Source organism: Vigna angularis, chromosome 1, assembly GCF_016808095.1.
Source record: "Vigna angularis cultivar LongXiaoDou No.4 chromosome 1, ASM1680809v1, whole genome shotgun sequence".
Taxonomy (NCBI): Eukaryota; Viridiplantae; Streptophyta; class Magnoliopsida; order Fabales; family Fabaceae; genus Vigna; species Vigna angularis.
The window spans coordinates 24,280,706-24,308,180 of NC_068970.1; the positions used below are offsets into that span (position 1 = coordinate 24,280,706).

The 27,475-nt window shown below is 28.5% G+C and overlaps 2 protein-coding genes and 1 non-coding gene across 6 annotated transcripts; 1 reads left to right on the forward strand and 2 right to left on the reverse strand.

Annotated features, from left to right (window-relative positions):
• Positions 1–1,601: 1,601 nt before the first annotated feature.
• LOC108323114 (probable methyltransferase PMT21) lies at positions 1,602–5,981 on the reverse strand. Of its 4 annotated transcripts, none has more exons than XM_017555464.2 (8): positions 5,835–5,981; positions 4,525–4,810; positions 4,286–4,434; positions 3,983–4,178; positions 3,404–3,614; positions 2,479–3,151; positions 2,303–2,380; positions 1,602–2,216 (listed from the first exon to the last, which is right to left on the reverse strand). In XM_017555464.2, the coding sequence occupies exons 2-8, from the start codon at positions 4,786–4,788 to the stop codon at positions 1,994–1,996; spliced, it is 1,794 nt and encodes a 597-aa protein (XP_017410953.1). In that variant the 5' UTR covers positions 4,789–4,810; positions 5,835–5,981; the 3' UTR covers positions 1,602–1,993. The 4 variants fall into 4 exon arrangements, with proteins under 4 accessions (XP_017410953.1, XP_017410978.1, XP_017410960.1 ...); XM_017555489.2 differs by lacking the exon at positions 5,835–5,981 and adding an exon at positions 5,664–5,819; XM_017555471.2 differs by lacking the exon at positions 5,835–5,981 and adding an exon at positions 5,343–5,629.
• A 6,931-nt stretch (positions 5,982–12,912) lies between these two features.
• On the reverse strand, positions 12,913–13,080 carry LOC128195107 (small nucleolar RNA snoR143). Its single transcript, XR_008246680.1, has one exon. It is a non-coding gene; the product is annotated as a small nucleolar RNA snoR143 (small nucleolar RNA).
• An 11,543-nt stretch (positions 13,081–24,623) lies between these two features.
• LOC108328636 (fe(2+) transport protein 1) lies at positions 24,624–26,645 on the forward strand. Its single transcript, XM_052869912.1, has 3 exons — positions 24,624–25,290; positions 25,624–25,773; positions 26,314–26,645. Exons 1-3 carry the CDS (start codon positions 24,679–24,681, stop codon positions 26,617–26,619), a joined length of 1,068 nt encoding a protein of 355 aa, XP_052725872.1. The 5' UTR covers positions 24,624–24,678; the 3' UTR covers positions 26,620–26,645.
• Positions 26,646–27,475: the final 830 nt, after the last annotated feature.

Here is a 27,475-nt window from a genome sequence, read left to right on the forward strand (position 1 = left end):
TATAAATTTGTTCAAAATAGAAAGACATTTCATTTATTTTTTATTCTTGTCATAAAAAATAGTTATATTTTCATAACATCATGGACTGACCAATAGATAACTGTAATTCAGATGTTTAGTGTTTTTTTCTTTTTGTCTAGATACCGTATCGAGTCAACGATAATGTTATGAATCATTTTTGGATAACTTTTAAATAAACATGTTAAATCTTATGAAAAATAAATTAATTTAAACATATATTAATTCCATTGAATATAAAAAGCAGTTAAAATGCATAGACTTAATTATTACAAAAAATTAACTTCTCAAAAAATAAAAATCATACAATTTTCTTGATAAACACTTCTAGAAAAATAGAAAGTCAATTTGATTATTACTTGTGAGTGGATGTGATGTTGTAAGATAAGATGTTTACCCTATTCAAAATACAGTTAGTTGTGGTGGAAAGTAATTTTAAAATATTTAAATTCTCATTTCTTATGAATTTAGTGTCTTATAGTTCATAATGTTACATATAATTTTTTCTGATGTGCCTAAGAAGAATCTCCAAGTAAACAATAGCTAGCAATTTAGTCTCACACTGAAACTTAAATATTTATTAAATTATTATATGGCACTTATAAAATTATATTAGTTATGAGTTCACACTTATAAATTTCATTTGTTATAAATTATTGATACTTAAAATTGAAGTTTGTTTTTGGTAAACTTTATTATTGAATTTTTCATTTTTGTAGGGACGAAAATGAATTCATATTATTCCATATAAAATCATTATTTTATTCAAATAAAATATTTAGAAAAAAAATTATAAAAAAAGTTTAATCAGACAAAGAAATTGATGAGTAAACATTTGTTGATATTTTCTACTATATTTTATAACTTTTTGAAATCAAGGAGGATTTGTTGAATTTTTTTTTTTTTTGAGAGATTAATGCTATAACATATGTAATGACCACCTACTTTAACTAAAGACCTATAAATAAGACCCAATGTTGGATCATTAATCAGCTATAAATAGACTATGCAGAGATTAAGGAAGACTCACTCTTTTCTTCCTAATTTTTTGTCTATATTTTCTCTCCTGTGTCTTTTCTTTTTTCTTTATGATTAATTGAAGACTAGGTATCAAACTGTTAGAATTTGTATATTATTAAAGCTATATGACTAAACCTAATACATTAAAAATTCATTGAGTTATGCAGAATAGAAATTTCACCTATTTGTCAACTTATAACCAATTAACACATGACAATTAATCTTGAATTAGTGTGAAGAATTAACTCGATTACATAATCTGTCTTTACCTCTCTTTTATGTTGCTATTTCCCATTCTGTTTCGATTCAAATAAAATCTTCCTTTTTTTCTGATGATGCATTCATACGCACTGCATGTATTTGATAAAATGTAACAGTCCTTGATTCTATAGAAACGGTCTAAGGTTTGTCATTGTTTGAGCAATTTAAGACACGTGCATCAGTAATCTGAGAGGTATCAAGATCATCCCAATAAACATCTTCTTTAAACAATACAGCCAAATATTTGTTAATCAAAGTAACAGTTTAAATACCAACTGACAATAAACACAATCTTCGAACAGTGGAGAAAAAAATCATAGTATTACTATATCAAGCTCAGTATTAATATAAGTTCAGTGTTGTTCTCCGTTAAACAATCTGTACAAAAACATCATCGTCCTTTCCGTGGAGTTTGATTCCTTCACAATGGCAGCATTTGGATAGCAAAACACTAGTTGTTTGAAATGGCTGGGGAGTGACTAAAAGGAAGCAACTGATTCATAATTATGTATATAACTCTTCTCTATAAATTAGCAAAATCAGATTAGTGGGTTACCACTTGATCTTTTAAGAAAGTTGAACTTCAAATGATTCTTGGGTCATTATATTATAGAATTTGTCTCATCTCCGAAATCGCTTCCCTTTTGCCTCTATCCACTATTATACTCTACTGAGGTTCAAGTTCCATAGTTTGTCATCTTGAACCCTGGTTGGATGAATACCATAGCTTTTTCTGGCATACTAATACCTTCTGAGTGTCACTGCCAGTCTCAGTATTTTCTTTACGGCATTCCCAACGCATGCCCTTGCCAAGGGTTTCGATAGCATTGGTGAAATAATTGGATTCTCGAAAGATTGCATAACCCCAAGGTCGCAAGATTCGATCCATTTCCAGCAACACATTCTTCATTTCACACCTGCCATGCAACAATCTTTGTCAGAGCAGTCCAAATCAAGTCATGTATATACACACTTCAACTTAAATAAACATAAGAATACTCACCTGTGGCTTTCTGCTGTGAACAGACCATCAAGATGGAGTAGGTCATATGTTCGAGGATATGTAGAAAAAGCCTCACACCTAACATAAGAAAATGAAATCAACATCAGAACTTACAAGACAAGAAGAGTATATTCAAAACAAAAATCTCGTGCTTCATATTCAATATGGAAAAATACCAGTCGTGGATGGTTCCAATAAGGCCTCGATCAAAAACCACAGGAAGTGAATTGGAAGCATAAGATGAGACTACATTCATGACCCAAACAGGATCATCAATCAAGGCTGCAGCAAAACCTCCATATAGGGTATTCATGTCCATTACATTTCGAATTTTGTCGGTCCCAAGGTCAGGTATCAACTTCTTGTAGTACGCCACCTTCTTTTTCCATTCACTGTCATCGTGTTTGAAAGTACTATCACTGCCATGATAAACCATTGAGATCCGTTCTGGTGTAACATGCAACCGTTCAGGCCACTTAGAAATGGATGACAGACCGGATTTCTTAAACTTAGGATCTGGAACCACCATGCAATCACGAAGAGGAGTATACCATGCTGAATCTGGTTCGAGGCTATCATCACATTTAGGTGGATAGGTATCTCTAGGTAGTTTATTATAGCAATTGTTATCTGGAGACTTCTGCCATACGGCAATGTCACCCTTTTTCTTGTACATTTTAAAGCACAGTGAAGTCAGCAATTCCCGCAACTTCTCATAGTCTGATCTCTGTGCTTCAACGGTTGTGTTCCATCCACGCCACCTGCGCTCAAAGTTGATTGGTGGACCAGACAACACCCAAAATCCTCCAGGACGAAGAATTCGATGTATTTCTAGGAGATAAACTCCACCTAAAATCAGATAGCCAGTAAGAAAGAATGAGAATCTAGATTCAAGCCAACATCTCAGCTCCAAGCAGAAAGAGACTAGCAGAAAACTAATAACAAATCATCAAAGCAGTAAGATTAGGGAGATATTTACAGTCTGAAACAAATGTGGACCTAGTTTGAAATTCAAAAGTCAAGAGGATCATTGGCGTCTTGCATAAACAAGAATAAATTCTCTTTAGATGCTAAAAGTTCAAAATGCATGGGAGAAGGTACCAAATTCTGTCCACGGTATAAAGCATCTGGAGCAATGAGCCATATCAAAGGAGTTTGAAGGGAATGGAAGTCTCTGAGTAGAAATAACACCGAGAATTGCAGGAATACCACGCTCCAGAGCAAATTGAACCTGAGCTTCATGGTTGTCTCTTGGTGCAAGAGAAAGAGTTAGAATCCCACGATCAAGCAAGTCACCACCCCAGCTAGCAACCTAAAGTGTGGAGTTACACGATCAGAATTGTTGATATAATGCAAGTCTTGGCTATAACATGTTTGAGTAACAGAATCGGATCAGAATTAGAGGGATGAAACAGGAGTTTTGTTACTGGTCCATACCAAATGCCTAGTTTAGTATCACAAAGAACAGTGATGCACAATAAAAGAAGAATACAGTGTAAGTTTTTTAATCCCCTTTTCCCCTTCTTGATTCTTATTACTGTCAACCCTCTTAGTAGTTGTTTTACAAGCACAGTTAAAATTAATCAGTTTTGTGGTTTGGGGAAAAATTAATTTGATTTGGAAACATACTTGTCTGCAGAACATGCAATTAAATAGTAAGACCCAAAAAAATAAACTCACCCCACAACCAGTATCAATGGCAGTTCGAATGGTCCCATCTTTCATTTCTGGGATCATATCTTGCATTAAATCAACATATTTGCCAACACCGTTGGGGAACATAGTACCTCCACCGGGAAAGATGAATTTCTCGCCTTCCTTTTTCAACCAGTGCTGATTAGACTTCTGCTTGTTAATCCAATCATATGGAACATTTCTGCAATTATACATAGCAGAAGACATAAAGGAGTAGAAAATCATCAATTTCAGGAAATCTAAATTAAGTGAACCTTTTGCTGTTAACTTGTAAAACATATACTGTACCTGTACCAACATTCATCTCTGCTCTTTGGCCATCTAATTGGAGGCTTATACCCATCTGGGGGATGAACTAAGCATTCTTTCCTCTCAAATTTTGGAGGGCAATGGCGTTCCAACAAAGTAAGCCGATAGGATCCAAATTTTCTCCACCTCTATAAATTTGAGCATACTCAGTCCATTAGGAATCTTTCTCCTACAAATTCTATAGCATCAGAAAATGGAATACAATTAGTATTACTCACCCTCGGATCGGTGCAGGGAGTGTAATCTTGATAGTCTGCACTGCATTCAGGAAAACTGATGTATTTAATCTGCAGAGAACTTGATGACTCCTTTGAGGATTCAACGGATTTCTGGCTGTAAATTGACTCAAAACTACCCTTTTCAGAGCAAAAGATTATACCCATATAGAAAGAACATCCACATAGCACCACAAATATGACTGCCATAGGGACAATCCTGCCCTTGTCTGTCTGGGTGACTGGTTTTCCATCTTTATTGTTCATTGTCAGTGAAATAATCAACTATCTGCACAAAAGCAATAAAATCAGCATCACAATATGGAAACATTCAACCTCTCCCCCTTCCTTTCAACTATTCTTTTAAAGAACGATAACCCCAATTCATATCTTATTCAAAATACACAGCCCTCAGTCTTTATCAGACATAGATATATAGTCACTAACAAAAAAGAGCATTTGGACAAAACCATTGTACCTAAATTATCCAACCATACTAGTTTAACCACTGAAGTTACAGACGAATAACATGCCGATACTCCCAAACACAGGACTTAAACACGATAACTACAATCAGATCAATGCAAGAATACACAAGTTCCCCTGATTGATCCAGAAAATGAAGAACTAAAAGATGGCAAAGAGAATATGAAATGATGTTTGAATCCCAGTTGGTCAATACTCAGTAATCGATCACGGTTCAAAGAGCAAAAAGAAACCTCTAGATCATACACCATGCTCTGTAACAAAGGAAGAAAACACAAAAGTAACACCAATAGCATCAAATAACAGGGACATAACAAGCATTTGGTTGTCCTCACTCATTCCGATGAATAGTCTTTCCCTGAATCATAGTTGTGCGAGAGTGAAACATTTGAAAAAGAAAACAAAGGTAAAAGAACCCTCCAATTCAAGCTTCACCGGTTCACTTCAGACTACAGAACACGGGCAATATAACAACACATTTAGTCCAAGAAAAAAAAACAAGAAGAGTTAAAAATGATTAAACCCCGTCTGATTGTGAAACGGGAAAAAGAATAAAACTTTTTGTCGAGTAAAAAATAGTAAAGCACGGAATAAGCAGCAGTGCAAGTAACAAAAACATGAAATTTAAGCCAAATGAAAGGATGCAGAGAACCCACATGCAGAAATCAGATCTGTGACAGAAAATAAGGGAAAAAGGAAACATCCAAGAAGAGCAAGAATGATACACGGGGACAAAGATCCTAATACAAAGAGATCTGCCACAAGAAAACAAAAAGAAAAAGGAGAAGATGGGAAGGAAGCGATAGATATGAAAGGAGGCCACTCACTTCCTCCTTCTCTGTGTTGTCTCAGCTTGTGTTGGGAAGAATGAAAAGTGAACAGAAACAAACAGTGATCAGAGAGAGAGAAAAGATGAATTAAGAAGAAAAATAGTCCATGCAACAACCAGTCAGATACCTAATGCTATGACTAACTTGCTTAGCACATATATATTATAAGTACAATACCATGTGCTCATGTTTGTTTCGCTTCAATTCAACGTAGTCTAACTCGCTACTTTTTTTTTCTGTTTCTGAAAAGAAATATAGAAATATGTACATTTATTCTGTTTCTTACAAGAAATGTAGAAATAAATAAGTGATGTTTTTAAAAAAACTGTGTTTTAAAATAAAAATTTACTTTTTAAAATAATAAAATTACATTTCAAAACATGATTTTCATAATTTTTCAAATTGTTTTTAGAAAATAGTTTATAAAACATTAATATCCTTAAACGAAAATTGTATCAAGAGCCCGATTTAAAAATTTATAAAAAATGATTCTATTATAATTTAAGAAAACTCGATTATATGACAGGACATTAACAGATATTGTCAAAGTTGTGACCTACAAAAATACAAAATTTTTAAAAATAATGGAAATAAATTCGAATTTTAGAACACAAATTTAGTTTTACATAAAATATTATATAAAAACACAACTCGTTATTTTTTGTGACAAACTAAAAATAAAAACTATTTTAAAATCTTTTAAAATATATTTCATCACATAAAAAAATCGTCTATTCAATTTGTTGAATGACGTTAGAACAGATAATAAATTAAGAAAAGATAAAAGTCTCATTTACGACAAAATTAGGATATAAAAGAAGGTTTAATACCTTTGTTTCCATTCGAAAATGTCAAATTAATCCATATTTTAAAAAGTGCGTCAATTACGTCCTTACTTAATAAAATTTATATCAATGAAATCTCTTTCGTTAAATCCATACAAGCGGTGTTAATTATTAAAGTAGAAAAGAGAGAAAAATAATTAACGCCGTTTGTAGAAGGAATTTCATTGATATAAATTTTATTAAGTAAGGACGTAATTGACGCACTTTTTAAAGGTTTGACTAATTTGACATTTTTTAATAAACTGGAGACAAAATAGGATATTAAGCCTAAAAGAAAAGAAGTTCAAAATCAGAAAAAATAAAAAATTTAGTTAATCCACAAAAACGAGGTGAAGGAAGATTTTTGCTTATTTTATGTAAAAAAATGATCTGCCTTTATTTGTTGTGAATATTGAATTTAAAATTTTCTGGAATAAAAAAAGTGACGCCAGCTTTTAATTTTCTTTCTGTGACACTCTTGTCAGAAACAATGACGTGAATATGTTATTAAACCCTAGAAATTCGGTAACCTGAGTTATCACTTTTGCTCAAACAAATGGACCCTGCCACTTCCTATACTTTTTTTTTATCATCTAAACACTGTTTGCCACGTTCAACTTTTATCTGCACCTTATCCTTCACTCTCTTTTTTTCTTTTTAATTTCATTGCAGTTCAGATGTTCCACTGTCCCACGTCCCAAATAATATGAAATTAATTATATGTTTAATAATTTTATTATTACAATCCTGAATTTAAAAATTAAGATACTGTCAAGAAGACTGCGTTATTAGTTATCGGAAATTACGGCGTATTATTTGCAGGGTTAATCAAATGTTGAATAATAATAAATACTCATACTAATCGTAAACTTGGCAACACACATATGCAACTTTAGTCAATACTTGTTCAAGAAACTTAAATATTTTCATAAGAATAAATAGAATACTCAAAAGATTTAACATTTTTTTATGTTGTGTTGTTATCCGTTTTGTTTCTTCTTTTTTGTTTGTACTTTTATGAATTATTCTTTCTGAAAAAAAATATATTATTCTTATTTCGTTCTAATCTTTCTCAACACATTGGTTGTTTTGTTGTATTTTATACATTATTTTTGGTTTGTATACGGCATCCATGGCAGCCAGATGACCTATATGTATCATTACTGGCTATTTCTAGAATAAGAAAATATATTAAATTTCTAAATTTAAACATCTTAATAACATGATCAGTGTAGAATTAATTTTAGTTATGTTGTTTCTAACGAAATAATATAATAGATATATACTAAATAAACGGTGTTAGTTTGTATTTTTCTTCTATAATTATGCTTTTTTATAACTTTTTATGTTTTACTATTTTTCATTGTATTGTAATTATGTTATTAATGTTTTGATGCGGTTAAATTAATCGTTTTCAAGACTTAATGGTTTGATATTCTTTATTCTTTCTCTGGATTTATGTGGTGTGTTACATTTGATATATGTGAAAAAGGGGAATTAAAAATGACGATAAAAAGAAGAATTGTTGATTTTTGTAAAAAGTATTTAATGGGACGTTGAATATGATACTGTGTTGTACACCATAATTGGTTTCTAAATAATGACAAGTGAACAACTAAGAAACAAACACATCCTTACAACTCTTATTATTAAAGATGATGAAACATAGTAATGCTTCGTGCTTCCAATCATACCAACCATGATTTTTATTAACTTCCATTAGTTGAAAAACTCAGTATTATACAACATATCACCATGCATCAATAACTACCGTCATAAAGTGTAACTAATGCAAAGTAGTTGTAGTCTCCAAAAGCTGGACTAAAATATGCATAAATATAAATGGACGTTAATTTAACACCATCGTCAATATTAAAATAATTTCTGGTGGCTTCATGGAACACTGAAACCCCTATTTTTTATTGTTTAAAGTTACCTTCTATTTTTCTTTTAAATATCTTATTAGTTTTTGAATTTTTATGCAAAATTGATTTATTTATTTATTTTAAATTTTAATATATTTTTGGTTTTTAAATTTTTAAAATAATTCAATATAGATTTTTTAATTCAAGTTATTTTTTTACATATTAAATATGTGTTTTAATAAAATATTATGATTAATTTATGAATTATAAATTAATTTAAATTTACAAATTAATTATAACTTTTTATTTATTATAGAGACTATTTTAAATATTAATAATTTTTATTTTATTAAATGATATTTAACTTAATTAATATAATAGTTAATTATTTTGATCTTTAAAATTTGTTACTAATGATTTGTTTTACTGCAATACCAAAAAAATTAACTATTTTTTGCACAATACTAAGATAACCCAACTAAATCCTAATTACAAATAATATTTCGTTTGGATCTTTTCATGATAACCAAATAAAGTCATGTTTGATACTTTTCATAAAATATGACGAAAATTTTCATTGCTAACATGTCTTCCTTGTGGAGTTTGGTGAGGCAGGTAGGTGTACGACTTTACTAGCCCTTCTATCAAATGTCCAACACACGGTTTTCAATGCAACTTTATTAAATAATGTATTTAAGATTATTGATTTATAAAAAAAAAATAATGATATTTTTGCGATTATAAACACCAACCTAAACCGATAGTAAAATAACACGTAGATGATGTTGAAATGTCGTCAAAGTGTCTTAAAAGTAATTCTATTAAAATATAAAAAAATGAATCCAATAACATTTTTGTATTAAATAAAATTTATAAATAACATGATATAATCACATAAAGCTAAATAAAAGATGATGATATGAATTTAAATGACCTAATAAATGATGGTAAAATCGAAAAAATAAATAGAGCACTTTCTATTGGTTGACTTCATTGATTCATAAGGTTGTTTTTAATGTTGTTATTCCATTATTGGTGGTACTACTGTCAAAGGTTGAGCACGTCGATGTCACGCACAACAACGTGAATCATCCAGAGGCCACAGAGAAGCAATAAAAGCTATGAACAAAATTGTTGAAAAATTCTTTGCTTTGAAAATTGTTGTTTAATATCGGTAATGTTTGAAACTTGTACGAAATTTGTGTGATGATTTTTCTTTCACATATTGAGAAAGTAATGAATGGTTGAAGGAAAGTAATAATTGAGAATGGTGAGTTGAGTTTTAATGAAGGAACTTCCTTCTCAAACGTTTTCTAATTTCTTCTTCCATATTTGACGGAACATATGGTGTTATGTTCCATTCTTTGCCTCAACCAGTCTACATCACAAGAACATAGTACAAAAATATGGCTACGTCAAAACTTAAACGCATTTTCTCAGATACTTTTCTCACTGCTCTCCTACTATAATTGTAACATCATTTTAATAATCTTTCATAAAAGTTTACAATGAAAACAATAAATAAACTATAAAGGTCAAACTCTGATTTTAATTCATGATAATTGTAAATTATGAACCAAAAACAGATCAAATATTAATGAGTGATAAACCTTTCCATTAATTAAACAATTCCCAACACTTCATAAAAAAGAATGCGAAAGTGAATCTAGATTAATTTATTGGGATCAACGTATATAAAAATGGTATATGATCTTCTAATGGTACATCATCACCTTAAGTTTTCTCTTGATTTTTTATTCTCATATAAAAGAAATAGAAAAAAATTTGTACGTGCTTATAGAAAGAATCTGTTAGAGATATTATCTTTATTTTATATTTATCTTTTATCTTTAATTACTTTGTTATTATTTTTTATTTGTATTTTGGACTTAATCCATATTTTTTCTATTATAAATATAAGATCCTATTTGTATATTTAACGCAAAGGAGATTAAGCTCAAACATAATTTTTACTATATTCAACAGAAACCATCCCTCTATGTGATTTTTGATGATTAATTTTTTTTCTTAAGTTTAATATTTTAATTTGGTCTCTCAACAAATTAAATTATTATTTATGTTCTTTATAGAATAAACCTCGTATAACATATATATACCCTTTAGCCATAATTTAATTAATCAAATCACTTTAATAAATTGACTAACAAAATACAATAATTCTAACACATTTAATGATTTGTTTAAATTGCTAACAAATAATAATTAAAATTAAATGTAAACTTTTTCTTTTAAAAATGGACTAAAACATATATAATTGGACGATAACATAAACTATGTGTTATTTCGCTTGTGTTTTCTACTAATTTGGAAGTTGGTATTTTAAGACTAGAGGTAATTTACTTACGTTGAGGTAGTTTTTCTAAGCATATCATATTCTAGTATGATAATAATTACATGTATGATTAGATAAGTTTTTTATGAGTTAAACTATTTTAAATAACTTCTTCATATTTTTATTTTAAAATTATGCATATATTAATATTTGTTATCATAATCAATCCTTATTTTAAATAACTTCTTCCTATATAAGTTTCAACTTCTTTAACAAGGTTTTTCAAGTATATCAGCTCATTGGTTGCTTCATAGATAACTATAAAGGCTTCCGAGATAAATATATAAACTTTGTCTTAGAGTTTACACGTCTAACGAATAACAATATCACCCAATGAAAATAGGTAACTTGTTTGTTCCTTCTACTCTCCAAATCTCGTTCTCAATTCGCATAAAAAGCATCCTTATATATTATGTTAGGTCTGGTATATATCATAACATATATCAAATTTCCTACTATATAAAAATATGTACTTTATACATTTAACTTTCTTCTTATAGAAGATATCCTATTTGAGTGAATTTCAAGAAAAAAAAAACAGAAAAACAAGGGTGAGAAATAAATGAATTTGAAATGAAAGTTAGTAAATGATATGATAAAACTAATAGATTAAAGTAATAATTTAATTGATAAAAATAAAAGATTATTATTTTATCATTGATCATAAATTATTATTATTATAATTATTTATTATTATTATTAAATCTTCATATTCAGGTTTCTTCGTTTTAGTTTTTCTTCTTCAACTTCTTTAGAGTCTTCAATGGAGGTGTGGCACCAGGTAAATCCGTGTAACCAAGAGTAACAATGCTCCATATATCGCCTCAGACAACTTCAAAAATTCCTTCCGATTTATATCTCGCTTTCTATCATATTAAAGCCTACAAGAATAATATTACTATGAACATATTATTATTTCTTAACTTAACAAGAACGATCCCTTCACATTTGTGAAATTTTGAGTGGATCATAAATTTTATTAAAGTAACTTTCAGGGTATATATTTCAGAAATTTAGTTGCTCATAAACTTTATAGAAGCAAGTTTCGGGTTATATATTTCAGAAACTTTCCAAGTTCTCCAAAATTTTCAGAACATAATTTTCTAAACACAAATTTTGAAACATATATTTCAAAATTATATTTTCGGATTAAACTTATCGGAACATATATAATATCTTTTAAATGAAAATTTCAGAACAATCTATGTTTTTAAAAAAATAATCAGAAAATGATGAAATATGCTCCAAAAAAAACTTTTTATGTCAAGCCAATATTACTGATAAAGTAAAGGAGGTATTTAATACAAGGTACAATTAGTAATTATGGAAGTGCAGGCTAGTAAAACATATTTTGACTAAACCAAGCCCATTTGTGTAAATACATTCCTAAACCCTATCAAATTTTCTTTGGAAAAAAAAATTTCAGATACCGGGCAGGAAATAATAGCCATATGTGTATTACAAAATACAATTAAACTAAACAAAATTGACTTTTTGTATTTTTATTCAAATTTGATTAATTTTAAACTTAAAATACTTAAATTGTATTTTCGAGCATTTTTTATTCTTACATCCTGTCATTTTTCTGAAACAAATTAAAATAAACTATTTTTTTTCTAGCAGACAATCGCCCAACCTGCGGAGGACGCTCTTGATGAGCGTCAAATTTGATAATGGAATTTGATAGGGAACAGGAAGTCCTTGCATATATTAGTTCTGATGAAAACATATACTAATCAAATTAAAGAGACTAAGGAAAGCGTGGAAAAAACTCTAATATTCGGTTCCTTTAACAATTTAATTTAAATTAAAACAAAACAAACAAAAAACTTAAAGAAAGATAAACCTAAATCTGCAAATAATCAACCAAGATCAAATCGGTTCAACGGCAAGATTCAATTCGAAGAAACAAACCATGAAATAAAAATCTACTGTGACCCTAACTCAAATGAACGGAAATTTAAGAATCTAAATCGAAGATTATAACATTGGAAAAGGGAAATTAAATTACCATAGTGGTTGTAAAAGTATTGAGATGTGTGGTGGAATTAGTAGACAAACAGCATTAACAAAGATCCGTTCATCTGTGGATCCACCACGGCAGTTGTCTGGCTGCCTGCTGACGAATCAGCTCTCACTTTACGCACAATAGCTCAAAGGCCTCTCCACGTTATCGGAGGGGCCTACGATACAGGGTGCGTCTTAAACACATTCCTATACACCAACTACGACATTTCCGCAAATGCAAATGCAAAAAAAAAAAAAAAAACAGCAAAACGATTCAAAGGGAAAGCAAAACGGATTCCGCAAATGAACAGTGAGAAAACGATAATCGGTATATTTCAAAATACAAAAATGGAGATTGGCTTAGCACAAAGTAAGGTGTGAAATGGGAGAGAAGCGAAAATACTCGCTCTTGGCAGGTGAGCAATGTTGATCCAGAGCTATCGTGAATTCTATTGCAGCCGCTCTGGCTAGGGTTTGGATTGGGAGCGTTAGGACTTGAGAATATATAGCGAGTGGAGCCGCCGCACCCGGGGTTTGCACTTTGCCCTATTCTATAACCAACCCTAGTTATCGTAACCAGAAAGTACTAAACATTGTTTTTTTTTTTAATTTGAAATTCGGAAAGATGTTTTACGTTTTTTATTTTCTAGATGTACTTTCAGTCATTTTTTTTCTATTTTATTGTGCTTAAAGAGAGATCCCAAAGAAATTATTAAAAAAAAACAATAACATTGTTTTAATACATTTTTTAAAACAAAAGTAAAAATGTAAAAGAAAACTAAGACATTGTTTAAACAAATTAAACAACTATACAAATACTTTATAATTTTTATACATATATATATATATATATGTATTTTTTTTTTAATTTTCTGAGTTAGATTTAGTTCTTAACTACTAGAAGTGCTCATCCGAGGTAAAGAAAAAAAGCAAATTTCTTAAAATGTTAATTGAAACCTTTAATATTTTAATTGCAGAACTTTGATGAAGATAAATGAAAGATTAGTTATGAAAATATTAATAAGAATAATAAAAAATATTAAGTATATGTATATTATGAAAAAATTTAAATTATTATTTTTCGAGACATTATATATTTTTTTTCATCATATATTGTTTTAGGATGTGACGTAGAATTAAAAAAAGTTCGATTTGGTATTGTCAGCTTACTAATTAAATAAAAAATAGTGGATCGAGTCATGTATTTGAACCCATCAGTCTAAAATAATTTGACTTGTCCAATTGTCATATTATAATATGTGTTAACTTGTAATCTGTTTTAAATGTCTCCCAACCAATAATAAGTTTATGTACTTTTTCAGTTAAACACACGGTTCCGAAGACAATAAGGTATCTGTGAATGGTGCTCGACATGATCCTCAATTCATAATTTACATTTCTTCCTATAAAAACATCTTTAAACTAAAATGATCTCCTCACAATTCTAGGTTACAAACTTGGAGATAGGTTTATCACATTCCTTGGTTTCCTTCATTGGGTTAGACTTGACAAATTTAATTTAAGAGTTGAGTATCTTTTTAAGGTTAAGGATAAGATAGACATTAAGATGATAAAAAATCTTCCTCTACCAATAAACAATAAAGGTCTCTTCGGCATGCCCTTTGTTGATGACCTTACAACCTTTTTCTCGATAAGACTTCCATTTCTCTCTTTAACCTCTACATGCTTTCTATATGGTACATTTACCTAACTATTTTTGTTTTCCTTTTATGCAAATTTTGACTATAAAAAGCTTTGTGTCAAAGTTTAATGCCTCAAAATATTGATAAAGATATATTTGTTGACTTTCAAAAACTTTCATAAAATAGTAAATGTATGACAAATAAAAGTGACAAGGGATCTTTAGTTGGTGTTGCACAAAGGAAAAAACTATGTTGGCTAACTTTTTTTATCTAAACTCCACCTCTCAAATCTCCCTAAGTTATTGTTCCTCTGAGTATTCCTCGATCACCACCTTTGTCAAATACCACCAATCATTTTTTGCCCTGTCTATTCACATAAGTAAACAAGGACCTCTAACAAGATTTTGGTCCTATAAGGTGAATATTGGGAATGGATATACAAAATGGAATAGGCACTTGGGGTATGATGTCTATCTTAGTATCGATTAAAAATTGTGGTTGAGAGTTTTATGATGCATGGATCTCTACCTATGTATACAAATTTGGGACATCAAATGAAGATTTCAATTACCTTAGCTCATAATTTAGAGGAAGGTAAAAGGGAAACATATGCTTATGAAGTAGAGAACATCATGTACGAAGTAATGCGTAGTTGATTGGACCTAGTGCATGCTATTAGTATTGTTAACAATGATTCAAGTAAAAGGCTTTGAAGTGAGTATTGAGATACTTGAATGAAACAATATTGTATAGTTTGGTGTATAAACGATATACCCACAATAAATGTGTTATATGAAGGTTTTTGGTTGTAGACTATGTCAAGAATGTTGATATCAAAAGTCACTTTTTTGGGATTGTTTTTGTATTGTTTTGAATTGTAGCTTGTTGGAAGGCTAGTCTACAATTAGTGATGGGTTTATCTGCTACTAAAAAATAGTATATCGTCCTTACAAAAAGGGTGAATGACACATTGTGGTTGAAGGGGATGGTGGAAGACTCATGTACATTGTGTATAATTATAGGACTACTATTTGTGATAGTCAAAGTGTCATACATATGATAATTATATTTACCATTAGAGGACTAAACACATAGAAATTAGACTACAATTCATAGGGGATGATGTTTGGTTTGGAAATGTTAGACTTCAGAAGATAGTTTCAAAATAGATTTTTGTAGATGTATTTACAAAGTCCTCGTCAAGATCGAGATTCAAACAATATCTAAAGTAAATTATTTTTTTCATTCAATGATAAAGGAAGGTGATGCAAATATTTCTTCTATAATTTGAAGTTAGGGTGGAGAATTGTAATAATAGAGTTTAGATCATGATCTTCGGGTGAATAATTCAATGTATAGTAATGTTAAGTTTGAATAAACCATTTAACACATTATCATTGTCTTAGTCTGTATTAATAATGTTTGAGCATAAATATCTTAACAATTATTTATTATTATTTTGATTAGATTATATATATATATATATATATATATATATATATATATATATATAACTTTATTAGATGAATTGATACACTATATCTTGTGATAATGATTTAATGTATAAAACTTTTTAATATTGTGATAATGATTTAACGTATAAAACCTTCTAATGAAAAGAAAAATGTATTCTTATAATCTTATTCTTGTATTTTTTTTGTCATTGTTTTGAATCCAGCATGATAATGGATAATGTTAATAATATATTTACTTATTATTTTTAGCGTATGGAGTTGAGCCATTTAAAACAATTTTCTTGTCTCTTACGTTTTCCTCTTCTTGTTGGGATAGACAAATCTTCAATTGATCGGGTGTACATGCTAAAGATACTTTTGATGCTTAAGTCAGTTCAAGTTCGATCAGTTAAGCAATTAATATTGTAATAAATGCATCGTAAAAGTCTCAACAACCATACATTTGAATTATATTTAGGTTTCTCCATAAGCTTCTGATTAAGGTCACTCTAATCACAACCTAATTTTGTTAAACATGATTATTAACATGTTTAAATTAGCTAATTTTGATGGTAACTAATCGATCTTCTCCAAGATTGGACGTTTGATTGAATTACTTTGATCAATATGTACCGCTAAATACATATATAGTACACTTCTAATCATGCAAAACATATTAATTAAGAAAATGAGAGAAAAAACAAAGTAGTTAAACATATAGTTATTATAAATAAATAAACAAATAAGCAAATATAAGTTAAATTTCCACCACAAACATAAATAAATTATCATATAAATTAATAAATTATATTATAAATAATAAACTATATTTTTTACAAATTCTGTACAAAATAAGTACTTAAAATAATAAATTCTATCGTACCCTAGTACGGTTTATGCCTTCAAACGGTCGGCCATAGGAATGACGATAGGTGGAAAACATTAAGTAACTTTAAGTATAACCTCTAATCAAATTTATTACAACCTCTAATCAAGTTTATTGCTAAACATTACTTATTAGGTATTGGATCGTGATTACAATTTTGCTAATCATAAGTCCATCTTAAGACTTATAAATACATGTCATTTCCGTAGAAAAGGAAGTACAGGAAGAAATTGTTTCCCTAGAAATTGAAAGTATGGGTTTGTTCTACTTTCTTTTACCTTCGTAAAATGACTTTTCAGATATATTTACTCAATCAAACAGTGTTTCATCTTACACCTCAAAAATCTTATCCTATATATTCAAAAATTCCATTTTTAACCTTATGAAATCTCATCATTATTCTACACCTTTAACTTTATAGAAAATTTTAATTTTAACTTTAATAAATATATTTTTATTTTCTTCTTTTTTTGTTAAAGAACTCTACACCACTTTAATGATAACTAAATTTAAAATTCAAATATTATTTAATATAATTTTATATTTTAATAATTATTAAAATATGATTTATGTTATAATAATAATTATATTAAAAATATAAAAATAAAATAATAAAAATAAAAATAATAACAATAAAAATAAAATTATATTAAATAAAATATTTAATATAGGGTTAAATATGTTTTTCGTCCCTTAAGTATCACACAATTTTGGGTTTAGTCCCTACTTGAAACTTTGATGGTTTTTAGTCCTCATAGTTTTAAAACTCTTACTATTAGTCCTTAAAATTGGACGGCGTTAACTTTTAGTAGATGTGGCAAACGGCGAGGCCACGTCTTATGCCAGCTTGTCTATTCACTCTCTGCCACGTTGCTTTTCTTTTTATCTGGCCAATAAGAATCTGACACGTGTCAGCCCCCTTCCACCCCAAATTAGGGTTTGCCAGATTGGGGAAACTTGCCCCTGCACCTCCGCCACGATTTTTCTCTTCTATCTTACGCCGTCATGAGCCAAGAACGCGAGAAGGGAAGGGTTGCTCTCTTGTAGGTGGCGAATGGAGTTTTTGCTGTATTTTTGGATTTGCAGGTTTGTTGCAGGTGATGGCGCCTCTGGATGACGGTGGTGACGCAAGGGAGGATGCCGCGGCTTGCAAGGATTTTGCGCGTTGGCGTTGATGGAGGATGGTGTCGCTACAGGGGAGCTTGCGAGATGAAGGCGCGATGACGGAGAGGCTTAGGCGATTTAGGGTTCGTCGCAGCACTCACAATTTGGGATTTCGCTTGGCTGTGGTTCTCGATTGGTCGGAGCGAACTCGGCGTGCGATTGGAGTTGCTCGCGTTTTCTGGTTTTGTCTGAGTTTCAGGTGATTCTGGGAATGCCATGGATGCTCGTGTTTTCTGGAATGCCATGGAGCAAGTGTTGACGGCGCGGAACAGTGGATGTTGGCGGCCGTCTGCTTCGCCGAAATGGGGATGATAACCCCTGCTTTTGGGTCGCGCCGAATCAGAGGAAGGGGAGAAGGTCCGGCACGGCGGCTGGTCTGATGGAGGCTAGGCTCTGCCGGAGAAGACGAACGAAGTTCTCAAGCACAAGCAACGTGGCAGAGAGTGAAGAGGCAAGTTGACATAAGACGTGGTCTCGCCGTTTGCCACATCTACTAAAAGTTAACGCCATCCAATTTTAAGGACTAATAGTAAGAGTTTTAAATTTATGAGGACTAAAAACCATCAAAGTTTCGAGTAGGGATTAAACCCAAAATCGTGTGATACTTAAGCGACGAAAAACATATTTAACCCTTTAATATATTTGAATATATTAAGTTATATTAAAATATTAAATTAAATTAAATAATTATTAAAATTTAAATAAAAAATAAAATTTTAAAACAATTATTTATCAAATAACAAATAAAATTATATTAAATAAAATATTTAAATATACTAAATTATATTAAAATATTAAATTAAATTAAATAATTATTAAAATTTATATATTAAATAAAATTTTAAAAATCATTTTGGATATCCGATATATAACTTATAGGATATGTATATCTAATTAACAAATTTTACAAAATTTTGTTTTTTTTAAATTTTAATAATTATTAAATTTAATTTAATATTTTAATATAATTCAATATATTTAAATATATTAAATATGATTTTAGGTATTATTTTTATTTTTATTCTTATTTTAGTTATTATTTTTTAATTTTCTTAATAGAACTATTTTAAAAATATAAATCATATTTTATTAATTATTAAAATATAAAAAGTAATATTATAATTTTATTTAAGTTTAATATTTATTAAATTTTAAATAAAAAGCAAAAGTATTAACATATTTTACAAATTTTAATATATAAATAAGTTTTTTAAAATTTTCATTTTTATTTAAAATTTAATAATTATTTAATTTATTTTAATATTCTATTATAATTTAATATATTTGAATATATTAAATCAAATTTATTATTATTATTATTTATTATTATTATTATTTATTATTATTATTATTATCATTTTTATTATTATTATTTTATTTTTATGTTTTTAATATAACTATTATTATAATATAAATTATATTTTAATAATTATTAAAATACAAAATTATTTTAAATAATATTTAAATTTTAAATTAAATTATATTATTATTAAGCTGAAGAAGATTGTTTTTAATAAAAAAGAAAAGAAAATGAAAAAATATTTATTTAAGTTAAAAATGAAAGTTTTGAAAAAGTTGGAGGTACATGATCGAATGTCAAAAGGTTAAAAGTGAAATTTTTAAAGGTGCAATTGGAGGTGTAGAATGAAACACTCTTACTCAAACATGTTAATAATTATAATAAGTAATTATTTTATCAAGAAACTTTCTATTTCTGAAAAATACCTAGCAACATGTCTTATGTTATTTTAACTTCCGTCACATATTCTAAAATTTGCAGACTATATATAATATAAAAATATTACACAGATACCATGCCTTGCATAAAAAAGAATACACAAAATTTAATTATTTTAGGAAATATTTATTTAGAAAAATATATATTTTTTAAGAAATAATTAATTATAAAAATATTTTTTTAAAAAATATCTTTTAGAAAAATAAATATTTTGTTAAGTAATTAATTAGATGTGTTGAATTGAAAGATGTAATATTAATGTTTCCTTATTTTTAATTAAAAAAACAGAAGATGAAGAGAACTTATAAATAGACAAAATAAGTAATTTAAATGTATTTAATATCACAACTTTTGTAAATAATAAAAAAATCGAACTCACGAATTAATGAAAAAATTATTAAATAACAAAGTTAATTTTTATTGTATAATAGATTTGTAATACATGAAAATGTGGATAAATGAAATATGTATTTGATAAATATGATGACACATATATTAGAATATTTGTTGTTGTGTTTTTAAAAATAAAAAACTTGTAAGTGTAAAACATTTAAGAATGAATTTTTGAAAATTTTGTGTTTAAATAAAATTAATAATAGACCTAAGGATTTAATATAATTAATATGGTAAAAAAACATATATTTGGATATGAATTAAAAATTAGTGTATGAATACAATTTTTTTTTATGATAATGAGATGTGAGAAAAATGCATTGAAATTATTGATGAAAAGGTGAGCTTAAAAGGCAAAGTTGTTAGATTAAGGATTTATTGTATACTTTGGTGTTTAATAATAGAGATATCAGTTTGTGTGATTTTATTTTTTAATGTCTATTTTAATTATATATTTCAATTTGACTTTCTTACATGGTTTGGTCTTGACTCATATGGGTTGAAAGTAGAAAATCTCCCATGGTCTTCCTCTATTACTCTAATATGTTTGGGTGACAATTGATAAAGTTATAGACCATATGCTCAAGTACATGTGTCAACTTTTAAAATATAATTTGTGGAGGAGACCTTAGGTACATTTATAACTTGGCCTAAGGCTTTGATCATGTCATATTTTCACCCACCATAGATATTATATTGTTATTAGTATTTTTATGTCCAAGAGAAATAAATGATTCATAAATTTTAAAATGTTTATTTCAGTTCTACCGCTTAAGTGAGCCATGAAGATGATGAGGCAAGAAAAGAGGATGAAACTATATCAAAGTTTATGAGAAAATTACATAAGTTGAATAAAGGGTCGGTAGAGTTGAAGTAAGACTTAAGAGTATTTGGTCTTCAAAGTCATGTGTCATTGTATATATTACTCTAAATGATGTTAAGCATTCCAATCATACAACTATGGTGCATGTAATATTTTTCATTGTCTTCTCTTTTTAAATATTCAAATTGTTACTTTTTAATATATATATATATATATATATATATATATATATATATACACACACACTTAACTTTATTGTTCTAGGTACATGGACACTATCATTGTGGACCACGGTTAGACATCCATGTATGACTTATTTGAACCTCAAACCATTCAGCCATCTCGAAACACAACATAATTCAAGTAATCATATATGCAAACATGGATGACTGAGTCCAAAAGAGAGATGTATATCGTGCCATACATTGATGAGTATGTGTTACTCATTATACAATTTTATGAAGATTTAATTAATCCATTAACTATTTGTGATTCATGATAGGGGCCATTGGCAAATGATGGTTTAGTAAGTATTACATTCTTTCATATCAATTCATTATGATATTAATATATTAACCTATGTTTCAAATGTTTCAAATTTAATTAGAGTTGTGGGTAGATTAAGAGCACAACAAATTCAAATAATCTATCCAAAGGTGGGCTTCATTGATCTTTAACTTATTAATTTTTGTATATGAAATTTAGACCTTCATATTTGCTTATTTTCTTTGTCATGTTTAGTGTGCAGTCAGATTCCTAGACATATGGATACTACATCATGTATTGGATCAAGACTATGCGAGCATGAATTATAAATGACTAGACTAAGATAATAATATACCTTTCACATCTTATAAATCACATTCAACTTTGAACATTAGAATACAAATATAGTAAAATTGTCTTGTTTCAACAACGATTCAACAATTCATCACCAATAACATAGGTCACAATGATGAAGATATGGCAGGAATGAGCAACATATCTTTTGGAGAGATGGAATTAGGGCATACAATAGTTTACTTTCAATACTTTGTATTTTGATAGCTTTAGTTTTTAGTTTGAATTGTGATTAGTTCAGACTTTGTTCATATGAGTTTTAGATATATAAAATGTCAAAACTGGTTTTTTGTTTTTCAGGTTTGATAAAACTATAAAAATGAATCTTTTATTAAAAAAACACACAAGAGACGTCAAAAAGTGCACATTTCAACGTCAATTGATGTTAGAAAGTTGTCTTGTTTTTGCAGCGATTCAACAAACAGACAATGATGAAGAAATGACAAGAATGGGTAACATGTCTTTTAGAGAGATGGAGTTAGACCATACCATAGTTTACTTTCAATACTTTGTATTTTGATAGGTTTAGTTTTTAATTTGAATTGTGATTAGTTTAGACTTTGCTCATGAGTTCTAGATATATAAAATGTCAAAACCGGTTTTCTACTTTTTAGGTTTGGTAAAAATGTAAAAATGAATCTTTTATTAAAAAAACACACACAAGAAACGTCACAAAATGAACTTTTCGTCGTTAATTTATGTCTGAAAGTGCACTTTCAAATGCTAAAAGACTTACAATTTCAATTTCAGAGAGAAACCTTCGCTGAACGAGGAAGGCGTGACCTTGTAAAAAGGACATCAAAAAGATTATTTTCGACGTAAATTAACATTTTTTACTTTCTAATGTCAAATTGACATCCTTCAATATAGGGGTGGGCAAATAGAACTGAACTGCATTGTATTACTAAAATCTGTACTGAACTAAAAACTAATTTGTCTAAACTGAACTCTAAAACAGTTCAGACAAACTGAACTGAACTGTTTTTTGTTTTATCAAACTGAACTGAACTATACTAAATTGTACTAAACTACAATATAAACTAAACTAAACTAGTAACTATACTAATTTTAAACTAAATTGTACTAGTTTTTAAACTGAATAGTATAACAATACACGTTTTTTTTAATTGAAATTTATTTTAATATTTATTTTATTTTATTCATAAGTGTCTTACAAATTAACTTTTTAATTATTTGATATTATTATTTTCTATTTTATTTATATTTATATTATTATTATATGTGTATGGAAATTATTTTATTATTTATTTATTTTATTTTATTTTATTTTTTATTTTTTTATTTATATTTATTTTTTCATGAATATTATTTTACTTTTATATTTATTTTTTTTAATTTTTTATTTATATTTTTTTGTTTTATATGTGTATATAATTAATTTTATCTTTTTATCTACTTCTTTTATTTTAAAATAATTTTTTATTTATATTTATTTTGTTCTTTCGTAAAATTGTTTTATTAATCAATTATTTATATTTTATTATGTAAAAATTAAACTAATATTTATTAATTATTATAATATAATATTTCTATAATATTAATTATTTTTGCTACAATACTATTTTTTTATGCATATTCATTTAATTAAATATAACGTTAAAAAATATATTTTAGTTTTAGTATGTAAAATACTATCATTTTAAAATAATAATATTGATATTTATTTTAAAGTAAATTGATTTTTAAAATAAATAGTTATTTTAGTGTGCGCTTACACACATTTTAATATCATTAAAAGTTTTTTTAACATATTTTTACATATTTAATAATATGTTAAAGAATATAATATATTTAAAGTATTATTTTTTTATATAGTCTTTTTTTTATGATTTATATTACTTAATCATTTAATAAAATTAAATTAAAAAATATATATTTTACTTTTATTACTTAAAATAATATTATTTAAAAAGTAATATACGTTTATTCATAAAAAAATATAAAAATTTGTGATAAAAAAATTTTGTCTTAAAAAATTCATTATTAATTTTTTATTTGAACGATTTCTTTTATTAATATTAACGTTTTCTTAGTAAGACGGAGCAATTGAATTGGAACTACATAAGAGAAAAGAGTAGATACAGTTCTCACAGTTAACTGAACCGAAACTGTTATAAGTTCAGTTTTTAAAAACTAAACCATAAAATAAAAAGTGGATCAGTTTTTTTAAGTATAATATAGTATAGTTAATTATAGTACAAATCAGTTATTTTTGCCTAGCCCTACCTCAATATAATATTGATGTTTTGAGAAATGTTAAAAATAAAAAATAACTTAGTCAAAACTCTTATTTTAGTAGTGACATTGTGATCATAAGAACTTTCCATTTTAAAACATATTTTGCAATAATGAAGTAATGAAAACTTAATTGATTAACAAATCTTAATTAATAAAATATTGAAATACGAAGAAATATTTTTATTTATTTCCATGTTTTTAATAAACATGAAATTAACAATGTTAATTATAGAATATTACACCTAATTATGGTTTTCAAGCCCAGTGGTTTTTGAGTTTTTACGAAAGTTTTCTCGGCACGTGAAAGATTGCAAACGAAAAAGTTGCACCATGTGGAACACTAGCGTCAGCATGGAAGTGAAACAGTGAAAGTGTGTGGAGGCCCACACCTAGCACACGCAGACACGAGCATCCAAATTTGTTACATTGTGTTGAGTTCGTTACGTATATTTAGTGAGAGCAACGTTAGTTTCACATCACTATTAAAAGGCTTGGTTGCTATTCAATAATTTGCTTTTAGAAACATTTAATATTTTTTCAAAAACACCGTTCATTCTCACGTACTCTTCCTCACACTCAATTTTAGTCTCCCATGGCACCTCGTCTTGTAGTTATAATAACCGCCATCGTTTTTCTTCTCCTGGCGGAGGCGCTTCCTACCACGGCGGAGCAATGCAACGCTAGGGATGAAGGCTGTCGGGACAAGGCGGAGTCGTTGAAACTTAAGGTAATAGCCATATTCAGTATTCTTGTTACGAGCGTGATCGGAGTTTCGATTCCCCTGTTCTCCCGGTCTGTTCCCGCGCTGCGACCGGACCGCGACCTTTTCGTACTCGTGAAGGCTTTCGCTTCCGGCGTGATACTCGCCACAGGTTATATGCATGTGCTGCCGGACTCTTTTGAAGATCTCACTTCGGAGTGCCTGCCGGAACGTCCGTGGCGAAAGTTTCCGTTCACCACTTTCATCGCCATGTTATCCGCGGTTCTCACTCTCGTCGTTGATTCCTACTCCATCAGTTTCTTCAAGAAGAAGCTCGCTGCCACTACCGCTAACGCTAACGGTTCCGCTTCCCTTGAAGCCGGAGAGAGGAAGGAAGTGGAAGTATGCGGTCATGGTCATGGACATGATGTGCCTGCACATGCAGATAGAGATGCAAATATCGTGGATGCCGGACAGTTGTTGAGGTTTCGTGTTGTGGCTCAGGTTAGTTATCTTTTCAATATCAAAAATTAACAATTGTAGTTTTAATTTTTTAAAAATCAAATGAAATGATGTTGTCAAAGCTTAAGTAAAATATATCAACACAACAATGACAATTAGGTTTCTATTTTCCCAAATTAAACTGGAATCTCCATATCTTAATCATGTTTAAATCTATTGAATATAAATTAATTAAGACATTTAATTTAATAGATATATATTTAGTTAAAATGTCCTTATTAATTAATCTAATAAAACAATTGAGAGTGATTTGAAATAGTTTTTATAATTGTTATGGTTGTTTTAGAGTACTTTAACATTTGATGAATGATTTAGGTGTTGGAGTTAGGGATTGTGGTGCACTCAGTAGTGATTGGTTTGTCAATGGGAGCTTCGATGAATCCATGCACGATTAGGCCTCTCATTGCTGCGATATGCTTCCATCAAATGTTTGAAGGAATGGGCTTAGGTGGTTCTATACTTCAGGTCAGTCATCTTATCTCACCATCTATAATTTAGTTGTGCAATTTAGGAGAAAAAAAGAAAAGATTAAATACACTTTAACTCACTCTAATAATAGAAATATTTTTTCAATGTAGATCATTGTGATTTACAATTTACATCGTTTTTATCGAAATTGGGAATCATACATGTAATTTTTTCACTAACAATAAAAGCATTCAAAAGAGCTAACTATTTTCTAGGAGATAAAAAATGTATTTGCAGCTGGAACGAAACATGATGAAATGTATTAACCTTAATTAAGGAATTGGTGAATAACTTTATATATACCCTTACCAATTATAATTTGTTTTTCACAAATATTAAAAGTTATGGGTTTTTTTTGTTTTATTATGAAAATAAATAAATAATTAAAAATATATAATTAAATTAATTAACTAATTATTAGAATTTTAGTATCTTTTTATTAAGGAAAGAAATGGATGTCAGTGTGATTTAAGAAGATATAATTTTGTGGTTGCATTTAAAGAAGTGAGTGAGAATAGTTTGATATTTTTGTGACAGGCTGAATATGGAATGAAGGTGAAAGCTATAATGGTTTTCTTCTTCTCAACTACAACTCCATTGGGAATTGTATTGGGGATCGCATTGTCGAATGTTTACAGCGACACTAATTCAAAGTCGCTTATTGTAGAGGGGGTTCTGAATGCTATATCTGCAGGACTTTTGAACTATATGGCACTGGTTGAACTATTGGCTCCTGATTTTATGGGGTCTAAGATACAAGGCAGTACAAAGATAATGGCTCTAGCATTTGTGGCAGTTTTACTAGGTGCTGGCGGCATGTCAGTCATGGCAATATGGGCATAATTTTGTAGATTAGAAAGTCGTAGTTTTTCTTTCCTTATAGGTTCAATTTATTATATCAAAATTTTAGGTGTATTATATGTAGGTTCAATTTATTTATATCAAAATTTTAGCTGCTTACACGAGTTTTCTAAAAATTTTGCTTGCATTCCATGATGGTTGGCGAGTTTGTAACGTCCTCCTAACGGCCTCCAGTAAAGACAAAATAGTTGTTATTTAAGGAGTGATTTTAGTTCTGGGAAAGGATGTAAATGAGCGGAAAGATAAAGGGGAGTGAACAGAAAGTTGGTTATGAGTGATTTGATAATTTTAAAAAATTATTAAACGATATATTTATAAAATAACTAAATTATTTTTATTATTATAAAATAACTAAATTATTTTTATTATTATAAACTAATGTTATTATAAATTTTATTATGAATATTAATAACATTATTATTTATTATTATAACAATCTTTTCAATTGTTATATTCCAAAATACAAAATAACATTATTTTGCATTAATTATAAGTTAATAATTACAAAGTTAATTGTTTGAATTAAAAAAAATCTCAGTTTTATAATTTTATCTCTATATGTATAATAAAAACAAGGACAAGAGAGTCAAATGTGTGATGTTACCTGTTTTTCTCTTTGTTTTTTCTTCTCATGAGAAGGATTAATGAGTTGAACAACTCTCACTCTTTTTTGCGTGCATTTCTGCAAAAAATGGCAGATTTAAATGCTCACTATCCATGTCTTTTAATACGTGTAAGCAGTAAATTAGCGAAACACATACTAAAACTATTTAACAAAATAATATATTTTAAAAAATAATTCTCAATAAATGACATACGAGAAAAGTAATATGAATGA

What these genes read in the sequence shown, in the direction of transcription:
- LOC108328636 (XM_052869912.1), top strand. Translation starts at nt 24,679, where the DNA reads ATGGCACCTCGTCTTGTAGTTATAATAACCGCCATCGTTTTTCTTCTC. An exon ending in GGTTTCGTGTTGTGGCTCAG is followed by an intron (nt 25,291 to 25,623) that starts GTTAGTTATCTT and finishes TGAATGATTTAG; the next exon opens with GTGTTGGAGTTAGGGATTGT. An exon ending in TAGGTGGTTCTATACTTCAG is followed by an intron (nt 25,774 to 26,313) that starts GTCAGTCATCTT and finishes TTTTTGTGACAG; the next exon opens with GCTGAATATGGAATGAAGGT.
- LOC108323114 (XM_017555464.2), bottom strand. Translation starts at nt 4,788, where the DNA reads ATGAACAATAAAGATGGAAAACCAGTCACCCAGACAGACAAGGGCAGG. An exon ending in CTCCCTGCACCGATCCGAGG is followed by an intron (nt 4,435 to 4,524) that starts GTGAGTAATACT and finishes TCAAATTTATAG; the next exon opens with AGGTGGAGAAAATTTGGATC. An exon ending in AGAGATGAATGTTGGTACAG is followed by an intron (nt 4,179 to 4,285) that starts GTACAGTATATG and finishes GTATAATTGCAG; the next exon opens with AAATGTTCCATATGATTGGA.